Raw genomic sequence first — 21,303 nt, 5'->3', positions numbered from 1 at the left:
TCCACAGCCTTCCCAACTCAAAGCACTGAGACCTTGCTCTCAAGAGGGAACAGTCTCGAGTGGTTCCGCAGCCAAGCTCCGGTTCTCCAACGCCGTTTCTATGGGGCGAGAGAGGGACCAAAAAGTATTTGGTGCCACCTACGCCCCGCATTTGGGGAGGTCGGACGGGAGCCAGAGTTGTAAAGAAAACCGTGCTTCTTTACCTCTTTGGGCTCCACTAGCAAATGTGTATTGAAGGGTTGGCAAATAATTGACATTGGCTCCAGCCATGGCTGCTGCTGCTGCAGGACTGTTTGCTCTGCTGAGGAGCCCTGGGAAGGTGAGTGCCCCAGCAAATGTAGGCTCAGCCCCTGGGGTTCTGTGTTCAAATCCTGGCCCTTTTGAGAATGGAGGCTGCAATCAGGAAATAAAGGAGGGAGACTAGGAGTGGGAAGGGGCAGCCATGAAGACAAGGTCCTAAAGTGCCAACCTACTAGAACAGTGGTTCCCAACATTTGGTTCTCCATATGTTTAGGACTTCATCTCCCATCATGCCTTACTACTGGCTAAAGTGGCTGGGGCCTCTGGGAGTAGGAGTCCAAAACACCTGGAGGACCAAGGGTTGGGAACCACTGTAGTGGACAGTGAAACAGTGAAAGGCTTCTCATACCTGGCATGATAATGGAAATGGAAATGGAAATGAGGGCTGCAGCCAGGAAACCAGAAGAAGACTGAAAGAATGGGGAGGGCTGCCATGGAAGAAATAAGGCAGCATCCTAAAGCAGTGCTTCTCAAACTTTGGTCCTCCAGATGGCTTTGGGACTTCAGTTCCCAGGCTTCCTGATTGTTGGCCAAACTGGAGATACATTCATGCCTCCATATTTGTGGCTTTGATATTTGCAGATCTGATTATTTGTGGATTCAATTAATATGTTCTCTCTAGGAATATCTAGGTCCTCCAGTGCAACTCTATGGTCAACTTTAACTAAAAGTTGCTCTGAAAGACCTAGGAGCTTATCACACTGAAAAACGGGATTAAACTAGATTTAAATTTATTTAAAAATCTGCAAATACGGGAAGTTTATCAGACGACGTCACTCTTAAAGTGAAATAACGCAAAGTTAAACTGGAGGTAAAGCAGAGAAAAACAGCAGCTTTTTACTTTTAGGAAGCAGGAGTCCGTCATGTTTGTATGTTTATGTGCCTTCAAGCTGCCTATTGACATCAAGTACACAATATTAAGTTAGAGGGTCAAATGCAAAAAAAGTTGGGTTTCCTATCCATGGGAAATGCCCAGTAGAAATCTGTTGAATTCTGTGTGAGATTCTGTAATTTAAAATCATTCTGTAAATGTGATATTCACTTCTCATATTTCTTGCTAACTTTTTGCAATGGTCTAAAAGTGACAAAACCATCTCTGAGTATTCCTTACCTAAGAAAACTATGAAATTCATGGGGTCACCATAAGTCAGTAGGCAACCTAAAGGCACATACATTCATGCATCCTTGGAACTGACCTTCCCATGCGGTTTAGGAGTTTACTTTTGTATATGACCTATCATAACTTTTATTGTGGAGAAAAGCTTTACAGTCCTGAACAAGGATGCAGTCTCTTCATATTCCACCTTTTTTTACTGCTTAACAGATTTTCTACGGTTAGAAAAAATATAGAAAAACAAGGGAAAGGCATCATTGTTTTAAACGCAGTAAAATTTGGTGAAAAGGGCAGAGAAATGTAATTATAAAGGCCTTTATCTGAAACCAATCACAAGTTATTTTTGTGATTGTAGTAATATCTATGCAGTGGTGGTGGTCTTCATGTTCTCACCAACAAGACCAATACAATTAAGACTGTTTAAATCAAAGAAACAAAACCAGAATTTAAAATCTCAGCTTAGACAAATTGTGTTTCCACAAAACTTTCTGTATGAGACCTGTTGCTGGTACCACGTTCATGCTTTATCACCTGATTGCAAACAACACATTTCAGGGCAGGGATATAAGTAGAGGGGGGAAATAGTACAGTGAATCTACCACCTTATTCAACTTGTGCAGCCTGACCAGAAAGTCATAAGGGACTTGTGCATAAGGGACTTGACTTTACAGTGGAGTTTTGGATCTGGGATATTCAAAAATGCCAGTGAGAATCAAAACAATGGCTTGATAAGTCAAATGTCTTTCTGCAGAGAAAAGTCTTCATGTCCCAACGGAAGGCCCTCAAAGAGTTAAAGAGGAAGTATTCCAAATCTTGGGCATGATAACCAAGTAGGTCCCGACTAGATACTGGTGTGGATTATGCAAGATATGCATGTGAATATACATGGTTATGTGAAATGAGCTACCACCATTCAAGTTTTGTAGCTGGACTGCACATCTCATCACCGCACAGCATTAGCTATGCTGGTTAGAGTGAATGGGAGCTGCGGTTCAGCAACACCTGGAGAATCACCCATTCATGTACGGAGGTTTGTTTTCAACCTGTTTGCAATCCTATGTACTGTATAGTGCACTAACGTACTTTTGTGAACACTGTCATCATTACCAGCATTCATACTAGAATAACCTTCCTTTGTTGTAGCCCAAGCATAGGAATGCAATGTCCTTTAACACTTCACCCAAGTCTGCCATTGCTCCTTTCAGTGCAATAGAGTCTATAGTGAAATCTTACTTCTATACAGAAGTGGGGCTCATGAGGCTTTTCTGATGTTATTGAACTTTAACTCCTGGTCCTAGAATTCCATGTTATTATCTTTTCTGGCTAGAGCTACTGAGAGTCACAGTCCAGCAAACTCTGGAGGGCTGCACAATTCCCACCCTTCTAGACCCTCTAGAAGAAGTTTGTTTTCTTTAGCATTGTACCTCTCCCCTTAAAACATTCTTTGTTTGCAGCTAAGATGGAATGCATATCCCTATGTAAACGCTTGGATGACCCACCCCTGCATCTTTAAATCTTCCAAACCAGAACCTTTACCGAACCTATCCAAAGATGTGGTAACTCACGTTCCACTTCACACATTTACAGAAGAGGAGATAATGATTAAAGAAATGGGTAATGTACCTGATTTAATTAAATATCTTTGAACTCTGGCTGTAGCTCAATCTGTTCTTTTAATTCATTCTAAAATCATTCTTAGGGTGCATCTACACTGTAGAAATAATGCAATTTTACCCCACTAGAAGTAATGTAGTAGTTTTACAAGATCTTTAGCCTTTTCGGCCAGAGTGCAGGTGTCTCACAAAAATACAAATCTCAGGATTTTGTAGGATGGCATCATGGCAGTTAAAGTGGTGTCAAACTACATTATTTCTATAGTGTAGATGTACCCTTAGTCTACTATAACAAAATCTGTGCTCTTCAACAGGCCTTGGGAAGTTCCCTTCTTCATAGCAGAAGTGGGGAACATCTGGCCCTCCGGATATTGTTGGGATTCCTATCATTCAAAGTTATTAAAGCCAATGGTGATAGATGATGGAAGTTGTAGCCCAGCAATATCTGGAGTACCACATATTCTCCAGTCCTGCTTTATGATTGTATGTTGAACATCACAGCTCATTCCTTTATGTTCAGCTTTTTCTTTGTAGCTGTGACCTCATTGTTTTGCAACAATATTATTAAATATACCTTTAAAAGTTGGGGTACAATGTTTTCTTTTCCGCAGTAGAAAGCAGAGATCAAAAGTGCTATTTTTTTCTTCATTTGCTGTGTAGGACAGATCTTTCTATGTCTAAAGCTTTAATAAACAGACTAAAGTCATTTGAAATTAACACTGATTAAAGTTCTGGTTCCTTTGAATCTTGTAAAGAAGTTACACTAAAAGGCAGCCTTAAAGTAAGTATAAAAAAATAAGAACAGGCTTCTTTATATCTTTTTCTTCCTTTCAGTAAAAAAGTTTGCACAAGAGCGAGTTGTACCATTAGTACAAAAAATGGATGAGGAGGCAAAACTGGATGAATCTTTACTAAAAGGGCTATTTGAACAAGGGGTATGTACAATGTTTTGAACGTGTTAAGAATAGGATATACATTTTGTTTTCTGTGAATTATTGTGTGCAGCTACTGGCTTTTCTGCATAAGGTGTGCATGTGTGAATGCATGTGTAAATAGTTGCTACTATGTATCTTCAACTTGATTTCAACCTACAGCAACTGATTCCTACCTGAGGTTTCCTTGACTAGATTCATTCAGAGGTTTGCCATTGCTGCCTTCTAAATCTGAGACCTGTCCAAGATTTGAACTCTGGTCTCCAGCGTCAAAGTCCAACACTCAAACCACTACATCATATGGGCACCAGATGTATCTGTTGTGCTGATATGTCAGTATTACATAGCATTATAAGCTAAAATATTAGTGATATCGTAAAATAAGCACGGAGGACAAATTGTCAGTATTCATTTATTTTTATTTGACTATCCTGTGTGTATCAGGTAAAGGCCAATACCCAATATATTTTACTGTACATCAGTATGATTATAGTGCATCCCACAGTTATGCAAGAAGTTTCACAACTGATGCTATGGCTCACAACTGATGCCATATCAGATAACTACCCACTCACCAAGTAAAAAATGAGAGAGGGCTCTGTGTGTGTGTGTGTGTGTGTGTGTGTGTGTGTGTGAGAGAGAGAGAGAGAGAGAGAGAGAAAGATGGCAATAGAGTCACACTTACCCAATTTTTTAGAAAGCACAACACTAGAATCCAATAGGATTCTGCCCAAATAATCTATCCAGTTTTTGAAATAGAAGTAAATCTTAGACAGATATATTTGCTGTCTTCAGGTATTATGGTTATCTTTTAGTTATTAAGATGTCATGGACAGCAAGAATGTATTACAGGTTGAGTATCCCTTATCCGAAATCCAGAAGTGTTCTGTATATTGCATTTTTTCCAGTTTTGGAATACCTTTATTACCATATGCATAATGAGACATAATAAGGCTGGAGAGAAATTGTGGACCTGTGAGACAGTGGGAGGTGTGGTTTCCTGCCTTTTCCCACATCATTGTATCTGTCTCCAGCTGTACCCCTCTCCAGCCTTGCAAATCCAATAGAGGTACTGTACATACCATGCTATTTGTGTCATAGCTCAAAACATTATAGATTTGGGAGTACTTCAGATTTCACAATACCAGATAAGGGATTCTCAACATCTAGTAACTTGTCATTCTGACTCCAAAATTTGCTGCTACACCAGCGCAAACAAATGTATAGATAACAGGCTTGGGTTATATGCCTAAACCCACATGTAGCCCAGTCTGGTTTCACTGAGTTTAGTAGGCTGAACAAATTACTCCCATGTAAACATGATTCAACTGGGAAGCTCCTTAGAAAGTCCTTTTTGAAGTCCATAGCTCTTGCTTCCAACTAAGGTCTGGGATTCAGGTGTTTCAAAATGTGTAATCTTTTCCTCTTACCTAATAATAGCTTGTTGTCTCTTTCTTAAGCTGATGAGTATTGACCTTGATCCAGCATATGGAGGCACTGGGGCTTCTTTCTTTTCTACCATTCTGGTGGTTGAGGAGCTGGCCAAGGTTGATCCATCTGTATCACTTGTGTGTGAACTCCAGAATACATTCATCAACAAACTGCTTACAACTTACGGCACAGAAGAACAAAAGAGAACTTATTTGCCCAGATTGTCAAAAGATATGGTACGTTTAGTAAGCAGACTACTTGTTTATTTGATTTATATCCTGACTTTCTCCCAAGGCTGAGATGCAAGGAGGCTTCCAACATAATTAAAGAAAAGGTTAAGCCAAAGCCCAACAAATAACGCATATTGAAATACAAACTACATTAATTATTCTAGTAAAGCATCAATTAAAACAATTTTAAAACACCATACTAATAATGAACCAGTAGTATAATATTAAAGTGCAGCACAGCCATTTAAAACTCTGACCAGAACAGGTAGTCAGCTACTGAAGAGTTATCTGAATAGAATATCTGCCTCCTAATAAAAGGATGTTAGGGAGGAAGCTCTAACAGCTTTTTTGTTTCCTTCTAACATCCAATTGGTGTATTTATTATCAAGTCAGAGGTATATATCTTATCTTTTTGTTCAGTATACTTGAATCTAGTGCATGCCCCACTTTTAGAATATACTTTATCAGGTGTCCTAGTGTACTAATTTTCAGGGTAAACCTGTAGTTTTGTTTACATCTTTAAAGGAATATCTGACATTCTTCTGTAAAAAGTTTAATTTCTTTTATTACAAGACAGAAAATGTGCAGACCTTATCACCCTATTGTAAGTGCTATATTCTCCCATCTATAGGTTTTACAAAGTTGTATACCCTCATTTAATGATAATATAAAAACTTTAATGGTATGTGCACAGGCTCAGGAGTTGCCTACGAAATGTCTGGTCTGTAATAAAGTACTGTCCCCCCCCCCCCCAAAAAAAAAAACCCATTCAGGGGTGGCTATGTTGTACATTTAGTAAATTCAAACAAAAATCCACAAAACAATACCTTTATTTGTCAACTGAAATGCACAATATACTTGTTGCAAGTTTTCTAAGTTCCACTGGCTTCTTCATCAGGAAAGATGTTGCATACCAAATACGAGAAAAATTAGAGATGTTAGTAAGGTAGCTGCATTTTGTTGTTTCTGTCTTTAGTTAAGATGTTATGGAGAGGGTATCTTTAGCAGGCTGGCCCCTCCTTCTTGGCATGTGGAAATTGGACAAAATCCAGGAAATTTAAATTCCATTTGTATATCAACAAGGACTTCTCTTTTTCAATCCAATCTGTCTCCATTCCTGTGAGGCCACAGGCCTCTTTGTAGGCAGAGGACAATGGATTCCTCAAGAAGTCTCCCGTGTTTTTGCATCAGGAACATTTTGGTAGGTGTAGGGGTAAAACATGCCAATCAAGTTCAAATTTGAGAAGAAAAAAAATATTCTACCTTGGTTGAAGGTCCCAGTCCAGTGGCTCATTCTACAGGGTTCCCCTGTTGCAGCTACCATGTGGTATCTATCAATCCAGAAAACGTGCAGGGGTAGCTATGTTGGCCATTTAGTAAATTCAAACAAAAACCCACTAAACAGTGATATCTTTATTGATCAACCAAAATGCACAATATACTTGTTGCAAGCTTTCAAAGCTCCACTTCATCAGACAAGGAATAAATTAACAGCATAACTCCGTGGTTATCTAGAAGGGAGTTCCAGTGAGTTAAATGGACCTTAACCTCAAATATTTTCTTGACATCTTTATTACATGATGGCACCTGTGTTTTCAAAAATCACTATACATGAAAATGACTGATAATTTGACTTTCTCTTCTATGGCAGATGGGCAGCATTTGCCTTACAGAGCCGGGATCAGGCAGTGATGCATTTTCCTTGAAGACTTGTGCTGAAAAGAAGGGGGACTACTATATCATCAATGGGTCAAAGATGTGGATTAGCTTTGCTGAACAGGCAGGAGTGTTTTTTGTGATGGCAAATGCAAATCCTTCTGCAGTAAGTGGCTAATGTAGTTGTTGTGGGGGGCTGTATAAAGATTAGTGGTGTGATAGAAATGGGGCCTCATACCTTGCTTATATAGTCAGCCCTCCACATTTGCAGCTTTGACTTTTGCTGTTTTGCCTGTTTGCAGATTTTATTAATATGTTATCTCTAGGAATCTCTAGGTCCACCAGCATGACTCTTCTGGAAGTTGACCATAGAGTCGTGCTGAGGGACCTAGAGATTTCAAGAGAAAACACCTCTCTAGGCAGTTGTAGATCCTACAGCATGATTCTGTAATTAACCTCTGGCAGATGGTGAGTATAGAGTTGCACTGGAAGACCTAAAGATTCCTGAAGAAGTATTTTGTCAAGTAAAAAAAGTGTTTTTTTTTAATTTGCAGTTTTTTCACTTTCATGGGGGTTCTGCATCCCTAACCCCAGAGAATGTAGACAGCCCACTGTATTGGCTGTCTTTTTTCTTTCTCTCTCCCTCTCCCTCTCTTCTTATGGATTTCTTTCTCTTCTTGGAAACTTGCTAGCAGCACTATTAATGACAGAAGTAAAGGGCATAAGACTGTCACCTTTACCCTTCTAATTGGGGCTGGTGTTTTTCTTCTTCTGTTTACATCTGAGGAAACCTGTCTCAACAGTTGTATCCTGGAAGTATATTATCAGTGCTCTGTGAGTATCCTGCAGGCTCGACTGAACTGTTCAGCCAGGCTCCAAAGTCACAGCCATTGCCAGGAGCACTCATTACCAATAGGGCTACTCCAATTATTCAGGAGGAAACAAGGCTGAAGGCTGTGTCTCCTCTCTTTTGCCTCTGTTTTAATATGCAGTTTGAAAGACTTGTTGCAGAGCTTGGAAAACCTACTTATTGCTCATACTGGCTAGGAGGCTCCTGGGAGTTCTAGTCCCACAAAGTAACTTTAGATTTTTATTTGGGAGTGTATGATGGTCTTAGCCATCTTCAACTATTAATAGATTAATTGTATTTTTGGAGACTGCTTGCTACTCTCGATATTTTAGGTAGTTCTGCTCAGATGTAAACAGGAGATTACAACATCACAGCAAAACATCACAACAGGACAGGAGTCTAGCTCTGATTGTTGTAGTAAGGTCCAGTTGACTTGAATCAGACATGGATATACCTAATTCGGGGTGGAATGAAGTGGACTACTAAGGTTGTCATATACTTGCTTGGTTGTCCTAATAAGTGGCATATCTCTGGTTCTGTTATTATCTACCTTTTTCAGGGCTATAAAGGAATTACATGCTTCATAGTAGACCGTAACACAGAAGGCTTGCATGTGGGAAAGAAAGAGAATAAACTTGGGATCAGAGCAACATCTACATGTCCCGTAACATTTGAAAATGTAAAGGTAGAGTAATCTCATTTTAAAGTTCTGTGGAATATGGTTTGGTCATAATATCGTGGATCATTGGGTAACAACTGTAAAGCTAGCATGATATTAGAAGACTAATAGCATACTGCAAGTTTTTTGTGTGTAGGGATGGTGGTGTTTTCTTTTCTGAGCTGATAAATATATTATTATTAGGTCACAGAGGATGTGTAAGCTGTATTACTAACCTTTGCATTTTCATGCGTTTTCACACTCACTTTTAAAATGTTCTTGTCACCCAAAGGCAACACATTTGTTTTTCTTCTTAAATGCAAGATCATGGCTTAAAACAATATCTGGCTTTGAGGAGAAGGGGGAAGGCTGTTTGTTATAGTTGTGTGCCCCAACTTATGGAGATGTTAGGCCAACCTACCACTGGGTTTTCTTGGCAAGATATGTGCAGAGGGGTTTGCCTTTGTCTTTCTTCGAGGCTGAGAGATGGTGTGATTTGCTCAAGGTCACCCATTGGGTTTACATGGCTGAGCAGGTATTCAAACGCTGGTCTCCAAAGTCATAGTCAAACCACCACACCACTCTGGAGCTCACTTTTAAAATGTTCTTGTCAGCCAAAAACAAAACACAACATAGGTTTTTCTTCTCAAACGCAATATTTTGACTTGAAATAATAGCTTTGAGGAGCAGGGTAAAGACTAGTAATTACAGGCTAATTGTTATTTAATTTTCAGGTTCCAGAGAGCAATATACTGGGGAAGTTTGGACATGGCTATAAATATGCAATTGAAATGCTCAATACAGGAAGGATTGGGATAAGTGCCCAGGTGAGTAGCACTGTTCAATGCTTGAGCCTAGTATAGAGTTAGCATCATCTGTATACTGATATGTTGTGCCATCTAGATCTCAAAAAATGATATGGCAGAACTATGAAAAACAGAGCTGTTGTAATTGCAGTAATAAAGAGATGAAAAATTGGTTGTTGGATTCTGGCATGCTCTGTACCCCTTTCCACACTCCAGTCCTGACTTTTTCCAGGACAGTTACATTGATTTAATTCAGAAGTGAGAAACCTTTGGGTTGTGTATATCCTTGGGAATTTTTCATGCATCCTGTGGAGCATTTAGCACATCCTATCCAAGCCTGACTTCATTCAAGTAGGGAGAGAAAAGAGTGCTTTCAAAACCACTTCCTCCCACATCAAAAGAAGATATCTTAGGAATGTGGGATTCATTCTTTTAAAAGCTCCTTCCACTTCAGTAATCATCCCCTTTTCTCCATCACTTTCATATACATCAGATGGACATCCCGGGCAGGGGATGTAAAGGGCCTTTTCACGCTACAGAGTTACAGCACCTTATGGAATCCTGGGAGGTGTAGTTTAGAAAAGGGTACTTAGAATTCTAAGCCAGAGATTTCTATTGCCTCACCAAACTGCAAACCCCAGGATTCTGTAGAATGTTGCCATGGCAGTTAATGTGGAATTATAACTGCATGGTGTGAAAAAGCCCATGGAGAGATTGGAAGCAAATACGAGATTTAAGGATGAAGATTAAATTTTAGAAGAGGAAGTTAAAAGCAGAATGGGATGTGATAGAAAGGGTTAAATCTCCACACATTTTTCCTCTGTGAAACCAATCTGTGGCTGGATGAGAGAGAAGACAGAGGATCGAGTGTGCGTGAATAGTCCCTGCCCAAGTGGCTCCTTACAGATTATCTGCAAAGAAAAACTCATATAAAAATTCTGTGAGCAAAGACCCATTAAAACACACACACATACAAACTGTCATTACTTCAACTGAAATGTTAATTAACACATTATGAAAAATATCAGGCTCTTACATATGGTTTACAAGAACTAAATATTAATAAGAAGGAAACTTATCAAGGTAGCATACATTAATGTGGGCAGATGGTTTTCTCACAAATTAGGAATTGGAATGGATTCTTTATAAGTGAATTCACATTACACTGCATGGTGGGAACTTGAAAATTATGCTAATAAAATTAAGAGGTTGTGATGAGGTGATTTTACCAATGCCTGACTTCTGGCTTTTGAACTGCCTTCTGGATGTTGTGAAGAGGCCACTGTGTTTTGCTGTGATAAATAGATTCGCTGGTTGGATCCTTGTAGAAGACAGAACCCTTCCTATCCTGTTTTTTCCTATGGGCCTCTACTAAGCAAAGTTACCGCTGGAAGTTCTCACTCTGGTTTTGTCAGCCCTGACTATAATTCCTTTGGCTGAGACTCCATAAACCCAGCTGCTTTAGATCCTTAAGTTAGACCAATTATTATTTTACATTTTGTTATTTTGCATTTACATCCTACTTCCCTCCAGTGAGCTCAAGATGGCACACATGACTTGCTCTCACTTTATCATTACAATAAACATGTTTAGATAGGTCAGGATGAAAGAAATTAAATGGCCCAAAGTCACCAAATGACTCATGAGAAACTTGAACCTGGATTTCTCAAGTCCTAGTCCAGTGCTTAAAGCACCATAGTACACTGGCTCTCTACTTCTCCCACTCCCTGCCCCTCACAGATTAGCCTATTCTTTGTTACAGTATTTGCAGAAAGGTTAAGACTGCACAGTTCCTATTCCCAGGTAACTTCTGTTAAACTCAGTGGTAATTCCAGTTGTTGTTGGAAGAGAGCTTCCATCATCTCTGACCATTGGTCATGCTGGCCTGGGATTGATGGATCCCAGTAGCATCTTCAGGGTTGCAAGTTCCCCATCTTTCCTTTAGCATAAACATAGCACTGAGCTTTGTATTGTCCTGGAGATTCATTAATTCCAGTGCACTGTAACATTGGTATCAATAGGAATAATACTCAGTGTTGTTTTTATAAGCCTATAACAAGGCACATTTGGTTAGGCATGAGAAAGCCTACTTGGTGGCTGCTCTCAAAATGTGGAACTCCCTTCTCTGGGAGGTCCCATTGACCCCCTTCCTGATGTTTTTCTGCTGGTAGGTAAAGATCTTTTTTATTTAAGGAGGAATTTGTTTTTTTAATATGCTGCATTTTTTAATAAGAGGCTAGTGTTTTTATTTGATAATGTCTTAAGTTTTTATTGCTGTTTTAACTTATGTTTTTAATAGAAGCTTAAATGTGTTTTAACTTAGGTATTAAGACACACTTGTATTGTTTTTTCAAAACATTGTGCACCGCCTTGAATCCTGTGCTGGGAGAAAAGTTGGATATACATTAATAAAATAAATACATACATAAATAACAGCAGCAACAAGGCTTGCTTTGCTTTTAAGAGGACTGAGACACTTTTCTAGCCTTAATAGTAATGGGTTTTGTGTGATTCATTCACAGATGCTGGGATTAGCACAGGGATGTTTTGACCAAACTCTCCCATATACAAAGCAGAGGAACCAATTTGGGAAAAGCATATTTGAATTTCAGGTACTGATTGGTACATTCTGTAAAATGTGTCTAACTATAAAGAAGAAATGTTTATTACAGGTGACAATATTGCTTCTCATCACTGAAGTATTGTAGCTTTCTTACAGTCAGCTATGAGTAGTTAAGTTTGAACAATATATCACAAGAGTCAGTTTCTCCATTTCTGCAACATTTTTCAACTTGAAAGACAGCAAATGCTCTCTTGTTTTTTTCATGCAGCATGACAGCGTTTTGAAATAATTCATTTGGAATTTAGTACAGTTAAGAACTGTAACATGACTTAATTACTTATTATTATATTGTGCTGCCATATGTATTTACTATAAACTATGTTTTAAAATAAAAAATGGTAGTATTAATTTCTCCTTGAGTTTTGGATTAGATTTTTTTTAATCCCAGTTTTTGGTCATGAAGGCTGTAGTACTATGAAGTCCTACTTGGAAGTAAGCCCCAGTATATTTTCTTCTGGGTGAACATGTGAGGAATTGAAATGTCACTTATTCATAGGATAAGAAACTTAGCATGTTCTTAACAGTCAAGGAAGGAAGACTAAATTAGTTTTGTCCTTTGTTTTCTCTTATGGGTTTTGTTTCTTCCAAGGGAATGCAACATCAGATTGCTCAAGTAGCCACACAGATTGAAGCTGCAAGGTTGCTAACCTATAATGCAGCCCGTCTTGTAGAAGCAGGAAAACCTTTTATAAAAGAAGCAAGCATGGCCAAGTATTATACAGCAGAGGTGAGCTGGTCTTGTTTTGTTTTTATTTTCTTCATTCTAGCATATAATGAAAGGAAACAAAGTCTTTGACATTTACTTTGTAAATACATAATCATTGTTTTACCTAGGATGAAAATAAAATGTTTAATGACTGGAAAAGCATTCTTCTTTTAAAGAGGATATTGACTTGATTCAAAAGGTACTTTAGACATGCCTAGTGAGTTGTTTATCCCCCCCCCCCAAAAAAAATCTTATTGAAAATATGTGTTGAAAGTCTCATCATTCAACAGTGGCTTGCCATAGTATATATGAGGGGGATATTCTTTGAGGGGGAAAGAGCAGCAAAGTACTTCAATTGTGCTTGCTTGCATGGTTGTCTCAATTCCTGCCAGTAGCTAGGATATATATACACACACACACACCAAAAATCACCTTAAGGATTACAGTATGCATAGAAGCTCCCCACAACAGTTGTTTAGATTCAAGGCCCTTAAGATTCATTTCTAACTGGAAATACTAACATCTTCAAGTGAAACCTAGTAAAAGACCTTAAAAAAAGCATTGCATGGCCTTTCTGCAAACAGCCTGGCTAGTAGCTGCAGCTACAATAGGGATAAGCAACATATGGTCCTCTGGGTGTTTTTAGACTGCATTTGCAATGATGACTCACCATTGGCTATCCTGGGAAGGGCTGATGGGTGTTGCAGCCAAAAACATCTAACGGGCTACATGTTCCCCACTCCTATGTTACATCCCTTGCAAATAGAACAGTGATGTTTGGAATGCAGACTCCTCGGTTTGACTTTGAAGGTTGAGAGGAGAGCTAAGGAGCTAAGATAGTGTAACATGGAAGAAGACGTAACATAAAATCAGTTGCCCTGGGATTCTAACACAGATCAAGAGTAGATGTTTAAGAGGGACTCTTGAGAGAAGGAAAAACAATGGCTATCCATTCCATGCATACTGTAATCCTTTGATAGATGGATAGAATGATTTAATTTACACATAGGATTTACACAAGGTGGCCTACAGCAAGGTTAAAACAAGATACATCTTGAATGTAGCTTTTTACAGCATCATAACACATAATTAATTACTTTTGATATCAGTGAAGCAGCACAAATGGTCTGCTCTGGGAAAAAGAAGAGTCCATGTGCTGCTTATTGCTTTAGATCAGGGTGGGCAACATGCAGCCATCCAGATGTTGCCGAAATGCAACATCTATCAACCCTAGCCAGCATAGCCAATAGTAAGGAATGCTGGGAGTTGCAGTTCAGACATTCATAGAGGGCTATGCTTTGCCCACCCCTGCCTTAGAGAGCATATCATCCATGCCTCGACCACCTTAAGGAAAACAAATGTATTGTGTAAACCACAGAACTTTATATCCATACTAAGTAACTTTTAAATACCTTTAAGGGATGCATTAGCAGTCTGAACATCACTGGTATGTAATGCACTCCCATCCATGCTTTTCCAGAATTAATTTCCATATAGTGGTGCAATCCAGGAACTTTACATTATTCAACAAATTAAATATACTATCATGAACTTGGCATCCTCCTACATAGCATTTTATGTCCTGAAACATATCAGCTGTAATATTTATATTTAAATTAATTTGATTGCATAATACATTGGTAATAGAAACAGAACAATAAACTAAAAAACAATTTGCCAGCAGACATAATCACTATGTAAAATTGCCGAAGTTAGTCATTATAATTCAGTGAGCAATATGTGCATATGTTTCTTTGCTTGTGATCAGCACAGCAGAATCTAAAACAATTTGCATCATGCCTGCTGTCCATTCTCATAGGTTGCAACTCTAACAACAAGTAAGTGTATTGAATGGATGGGTGGAGTTGGCTTCACAAAAGATTACCCTATTGAGAAATATTACAGGGACTGCAAGATTGGTAAGTAGCAATTTCTCCTGTATTATCTTGTTTCTTTCTCAAAATGAGGGCTGAATGATCAGAAAGTTATCCATAGAACATTATGCAATATTGAAATATTTGCAATGCAAATATTTCATATTCTGGAAAAATCAGAAACATTTCTGTTCCTGAGCATTATGGATAAGGGAGACTCAACCTGTAAATAAGGATGTGGAACTTTGCTTGTTAGAGCTTAGCCAAACATCAGGTTCTTGACCTTTTATCTCCAAGTTTAAGACACTGCAAGCAGATTGATTATATGTTATATTTTGTTAATTGCCCAGAATTAGAATGTAGGCCAAATATAGTGTTGTTTTATGGAATTGCATTGATAAGCCCATACAATCTTCCCTATCTCTATGGATGTATTATTCACATGCAGTCCCTAGCAGCACAGAATTGAATCATAGCAAAGCAAGGCCCATGCAACTGCATGTCAACAGTAACTGTGGGTTGACTTTACCAGGAGTGATTGTCCATTACAGATATATATCTTAGAGAGTGCATTGTATTAAGTTTTGCATAACCCAATGCAATGCCTATTGCAAAGCTGGAATTATGTAGTGATTTGAGGGTTGGACTATGACTCTGGAGATCAGTGTTTGATTCCCACTTCAAGCTAAAAACGCAATGGGTGACCTAGGACAAATCACACACTCTCAGACTCTTGGCAAGTTTCTTGCCCAGAAAACCCTATGATAGAACCTATCATAGGCCTTAGGGTCTCCCTTAGTAAAAAATGACTTGGAGCCACACAACAATAATTACCTTATGTACTGCCGATCTTGGGTTAGATCAAAACTTGTCATATTTAGAGTACAGTTTCATTACTGGGATTGATCTACTCAGGTCACTCATAAAATTAGTGGATTATGCTTAGGTCTGGATACAAATCCATGTTTGTAGGACTACTGGTGTCTCATCAGTCAACAAATCACAACTTAATGTATGCGCTGCTTCCATTTAATAGCATCATGTGCAAAATGATGTGAAACAGAGTTTAATGTAACTGTTTCACATAGACAAATTGTTTCTTTACATTTTTCCTTAATGATAAAAATTCTGCCCACCCTCAAAGTCAGTGTGCAATTGCTAACATACTGCATTTGTGACAGAAATTACTCTCATTGTAGGCACATTATAGAATTTTTAACTCTGCTTTGATTACATATTGAATCTTTGCTTCATGGTTGTGTGTTTACTGAAAGTGCTTTAATCACTGTTTATATGCTTCCTTGATTCATTTGTCTTCCTGATGGTTTGTTTCAGGCACCATATATGAAGGAACTTCAAATATCCAGTTGAACACCATCGCAAAATGCATTGCTCAAGAATACTAAAATTCAAGAGACTTAATGACTGACACAGTGATTATTTCACAGAAAATTTGAAACTGCTTGCCTTAACTGGTGGGATCATAGATCACTCCTTATTTCCTCTTTTTTAAAGCACAGAAATGTCCACATGGTGGCAATTTTACATCCTTGTACAGTGCCTGATACAAGATTGTAGTGGTCTGTACCACCACTACAATAATGTATTATATAATTTTTTCAGATGTAATGAAAGAAAAGGTTATATACACCCATCATTTAAAAAACTAATTGCTTTTGAAAGCATGTGCTGAGAGACTATAGAATGAATAACTTCAGTTGATTCTTGGCTGGTGAAATTTACCAAGACTGCTTTTATTTTATCACATTTCTCTTTGAATCTTTGCATCTGCATAAATTTGGGGTGCTTATTCAGGTGAATGCACAACACGTTTAAATATGAATTTATGACAAAGAACTAAGTATCAAATCACCCATGAAGGAAATGCCTGGAATTCTGTTCATACAAGAGTGATAACTTTTAGTAGTGTACTCTGCAACTTTTGGCATGCAGTTGACTAAACTACATAAATAGTCAGTGATGGAAAACATTGATTCAATAAGATAATGATACCCTGAATAATCAATTGCCTTGATTGATTTTCCAATTTCAAACACTGTATTTGGGGAGAGGGAATTTTGTACCCTAAAGCCACCAGATTCTGTATGATCTTAGAAGCAAAGTAGGGTCAACCCTCATTAGTATTCGGATGGTAGATTGTCAACAAATACCAAGTGCTGTAGGCTATATTTCAGAGGAAGGAACTGGCAAAACCACCTCTGAATATTCCTTGCCTCAGAAAACGCTCTGAAATTCCTGGGGTTACCATAAATCGGCAGGCAACTTGAAGACGCACACGCACATACACATTTTTGGGAGAGGTAGATTTTATCCCATGATTGTTAACATGGAATTATGAGGAAACTGATACACTGCCATTCATATAGGGTTGTTGGTGTTTATGGTACTCTTCAGAGGCCACAGAAGCCTAGCATTCATTGCCTACTAATACTCCGATTAATATTGTTGTCAAGGTTCCCTGAAATACAAATTGGATCAGAAATGTCTTGGAGGAAAATTCAGGAAACTACATGACCCAATGTGTGGAAAGATGAAGCACTTATGAAACTCCATTCTTGAATGTTTGTACAGAGGAAAACAAAATAGTGTGGCCTGGTACTGAAGGCTGCAGAAGGAGACATTTTGGGTAAATGTTGCCTTGCTTCACTCCATTTCTCAAGTACAACATTTTGGGTAGATCCCTGTAATTTTCATCCTGTAGATCCCTGCAACAGGCTGAGCTTTTTCCATCTATGAAAACTGATTTATTTTTTACATAATGCATCAAATATACATTTTATCACATCCTCAAATAGTTTGGTTGGGCTGTACGTGTCATCAAATTTTTTGTATACAGATAAATTTAATTCTTTTAAAATGCCATTATGCCATTTTCTGAGTTAAAGATACACACACACACACACACACACACACCCCTAATGTTCAAACTGGCTGTGTTTTTGTATCACATATACAAACTCTACACCTTTTTACTCTGTGAAGTATATTGTAATTTCCATATCCTGATTATTAAGTTTATCTGGAAAGTGACAATGAACCCTGAAAAGTGGATGAAATGCAAGGGCATCTATTAAGTGAAAGAGGAAGGGAATGTGGGGGGGGGGGGGGGATTTCACCTGAGACTACATCCAAGATAAATGACCAAAATCCCACTCCCCCAGCACAGAGTTGGCCATGTATGTTTTTTTCAAAAAGTCAGCTCTGCAAATGCCATGGCTATTTTGGCTCTAAGGTTTCCATTTACAAAGACCTTTGCACACAATGACCCTTTCATGGTAAAGAAGATAAGAGGAGGATGTCCATTAAAACCATGGAGATTCCAAAAGCTTACATGAATTTTTGTACTCTTTTGTTGTCCTAATCAAGTTATTCTCACAACAATTTTTCTTAGGGTTGACAGGGCTACCTTTGCTCTCCTGGGTCTTATTTGTATATAACATGCTGGATATGGCACAACAGCCCTAGGCATGTTAACCTAGGTATCTAGTTAACCTGTTATATTTCTATTCCCATCCTCTCTCCTATCTTGTCACCTTTTGCATTCTAATGACAAAGCATAATGGCAGGCACAATGCAAGCATATTAATAAGTCAAATTATTTGAGAGACTATATTGTGGTAATACTCATATTAGAATGACCAAAAAGGCCCCCAAAAATGTCTGTGCCAGCTTTTAAAACAAAAATGTTTATTTTTCAAAAAAAAAAAAAGCATACAAGGATGGGGGAATGACAGTGTTACAGTCTGCAGTGTGGTTTTGAGATGGTATATGAGGGAGGGTTTGAAGATTATCAAGGTTCATCAAGCTACTCCTGCAAAGGTCCTGGACATTCTGGGGGGCAAGAAAGGTTGTTAAAAATAAACAAATAAAATGTGGTTCTCCATTTGAGAATACAAATATAACATTTTTGCAAGCAGTGTGGCTTTATAGTTTAAGCTGCAACTCTGCAAGTGCCTTCCTCTGTTCCTTTAAAACACAGGAGTAAATGGATTCTCTCAGGCACCATCCTCTGCACTCTTACAGTGGTGTCTCTAGGGCAGTGTGTGGTGTGTGGACTGCATCAGGTGACATCACTAGATGAGATCTTTTGCAATTAAAATTTTTTTTCATGCATGGGGGAATGTTTTCCCATCTTTGCTGTCCAGGGTGATGGTGGCAGGATGTTAGGTTCTTTAGGATGAGACCCTCCCCATGTTCACCCCCATCCCAGGCTGTCCATGGGGTGGTGACACCGTGAATTATTGCACTGGGTGACACCAATACTAGTGATACCACTGACACTCTTTGACTTCATTGAGAATGATCTCTGAGTTTATATGAGCAAGTGTTGGGACCATCAAGTGTTTTAGGAGAAATAACCTCTTTTGCAACCATGAGGTTGCATTCTTATACTCAGCAGTTAACATTCCATACATAAGGGCAAGGTCTCATAGAAGTAGTAAACTGTACCACATTTGTAGTATGGGGTGAAACCCTTAAAAGAGGTTTACCATGTGACAAAAAACAGTTACGTGAGGGCACTGTAGTTAATAAAAGCCGGAAGTAACATTACATAGCTGTCCAAAGCTTGGCATTCACTTTTTTCAACCACAACTCTCAGAATTCCCCAGTTGGTAAGTCTTTGAAATTCAGAGTTGTATTCCAAAAAAGGTAATTTTTCTAAGCTCTGGGATCTATTACATATTTAGTGAAATCATTTTGGGTTTCTTCATAGATTATTCAGAAGATTTTAATACCCTGCTGCTAGAAGACATTTTTGTGTATAATACAAAGGAAACATAAACAATTCTAGCTTCATACTGATCACTGTGTGATCAGAGCTGACACAGACATGTGGGTAAGTTATTTTATATAAAGCAATTCATCCTCCTCTTCTGACCCCAAAGATATTTATTTATTGGGGGAAATGCATGAATAACAAATATCAGTGCACTGTTTCCATGTTCTTTCTCATGAGACAATGTAAAGAAAAAGATTATTGCATAAGACTGTAATGTGGCACAAGAATTAACCCTATCTTTTTATTTTCCAATGGGAATCTTGATCTTGCTCACTTCCCATCCTTAAACCAGCCACTAGAGGGCCATCCATTGAGCAGTAAGCAGGCTGAACATAACAGAATCTCCACAGCAGAGGGCACAGGAGATCTTCCATACAAGCCAACAAATATCTAAATCAGGCTGCATCTAGGATACTGGCAAAGGGGAAAGTTACAGGAAAGTGTGCCAAGGAAGCTTTCCAGCCTAGAATGAATTAAATGTATTCCTTTTTGGAGTTAATGTTTCTTAATTATCTAATCTTTTTAGTGACTTGACTTTTCAGATACTGAAGTCTACAGCATCTTGCTGTTTTGACTTCTGTCTTTTTGCAGCTGCCTTCATCCCCCTCCACCCTCAATGTAGAGAGATGAATGTCTTCTCACAAATGAAGCTGTCTTAGACCAAGTCAGACCACTAGTCTATCTGGCTTGGTATTGACTACCTTGATTACCAACCACTGTCCTGAGGTTTCAGCAAGTGGTCTTTCCCAACATTACCTGAGATGATAATGATTGAACCCGGGACATGGAAAACATGGTCTTTTCCATAAAGACAGTCCTATACAGTTGTAGGACAGGAAAAGAGCTGAAGGACAATCTTCCTTCCCCAAAGCTCATTCTCTGCACCAAATATTCCTAAAAACCTCTAGTTCATATTTGCTTTGCTGAAATGTCCTTGGATTGTTTGTGGCAAGATGTGGCCTTCTCTGTTCTGCATCAGGCTATGTCCTGGACATAGTAATTGCACTGAAATGCCCTGTCAAAGCAAATGTTTTGGGACAATTGTGAGATAACAAATGGATATTTAAGCTATTGGACTACAATCAGGATGAGTGAGTGGAAGCCCCTTGCTTAATTTAGTAGTGTACCACAACACACAGCAGCAAATTTCTCTCTGGCCCATTCATACAAGCAGTATCGAAAGCCAGCCAGATTATTTTGGCACATAAGGCAATGAATTGCCACAAGCATCTCTCCTTATCTCTTCCAGTGGGAACAGAATAACAGAATGTAACAAAACATATTCTGCCTTTTATGACACCCAAAATCTGCTGCCTAAGGCAGCCAACTCATTTTCCCTAATGATTGTGCCATCTCTGATGTACAAACTTCGTCAACATTTTCTCTTGTAAGCAACAGAATCAATAAACCTCTATATTCAGTTCCTACACGGTTTGTTTGTTTTGTTTGTCTTCTGAATAGGCAAAATATTGATACCAATCTTTCTGTAATCACAGACAAACCTGTTTTTCCTTTGTTCTGTTCAGGTGATATGCCTTCATACCACCTAAGAGCATGCCTGTGAAGTGGTTACTTATTTGATAATGGCAACTATATCAAACCCACAAACATTTCACTGATGGAAACAGGGACACGTATTATATGGACTTGAGCATCCATGGATTTTGCTATTCATGGGTAGTCCTGGAACCAAGCCCCAGCAGATACCA

General features: G+C 38.6%; 1 protein-coding gene across 2 annotated transcripts; it reads left to right on the top strand.

Annotated features, from left to right (window-relative positions):
• Nucleotides 1–132: 132 nt before the first annotated feature.
• Nucleotides 133–21,021, top strand: ACADSB (acyl-CoA dehydrogenase short/branched chain). 2 transcript variants are annotated; one of them, XM_042459782.1, is made up of 11 exons: nt 133–319; nt 2,869–3,028; nt 3,862–3,962; nt 5,420–5,626; nt 7,272–7,442; nt 8,686–8,811; nt 9,519–9,611; nt 12,113–12,202; nt 12,803–12,940; nt 14,739–14,838; nt 16,129–21,021. In XM_042459782.1, exons 1-11 carry the CDS (start codon nt 269–271, stop codon nt 16,197–16,199), a joined length of 1,308 nt encoding a protein of 435 aa, XP_042315716.1. In that variant the 5' UTR covers nt 133–268; the 3' UTR covers nt 16,200–21,021. The 2 variants fall into 2 exon arrangements, with proteins under 2 accessions (XP_042315716.1, XP_042315717.1); XM_042459783.1 differs by lacking the exon at nt 133–319 and adding an exon at nt 2,226–2,244.
• Nucleotides 21,022–21,303: the final 282 nt, after the last annotated feature.

This window comes from Sceloporus undulatus, chromosome 3, assembly GCF_019175285.1.
Source record: "Sceloporus undulatus isolate JIND9_A2432 ecotype Alabama chromosome 3, SceUnd_v1.1, whole genome shotgun sequence".
NCBI lineage: Eukaryota > Metazoa > Chordata > Lepidosauria > Squamata > Phrynosomatidae > Sceloporus > Sceloporus undulatus.
Note: the sequence above shows the minus strand (reverse complement) of the source record. Positions and strands in the feature narration are given on the sequence as shown.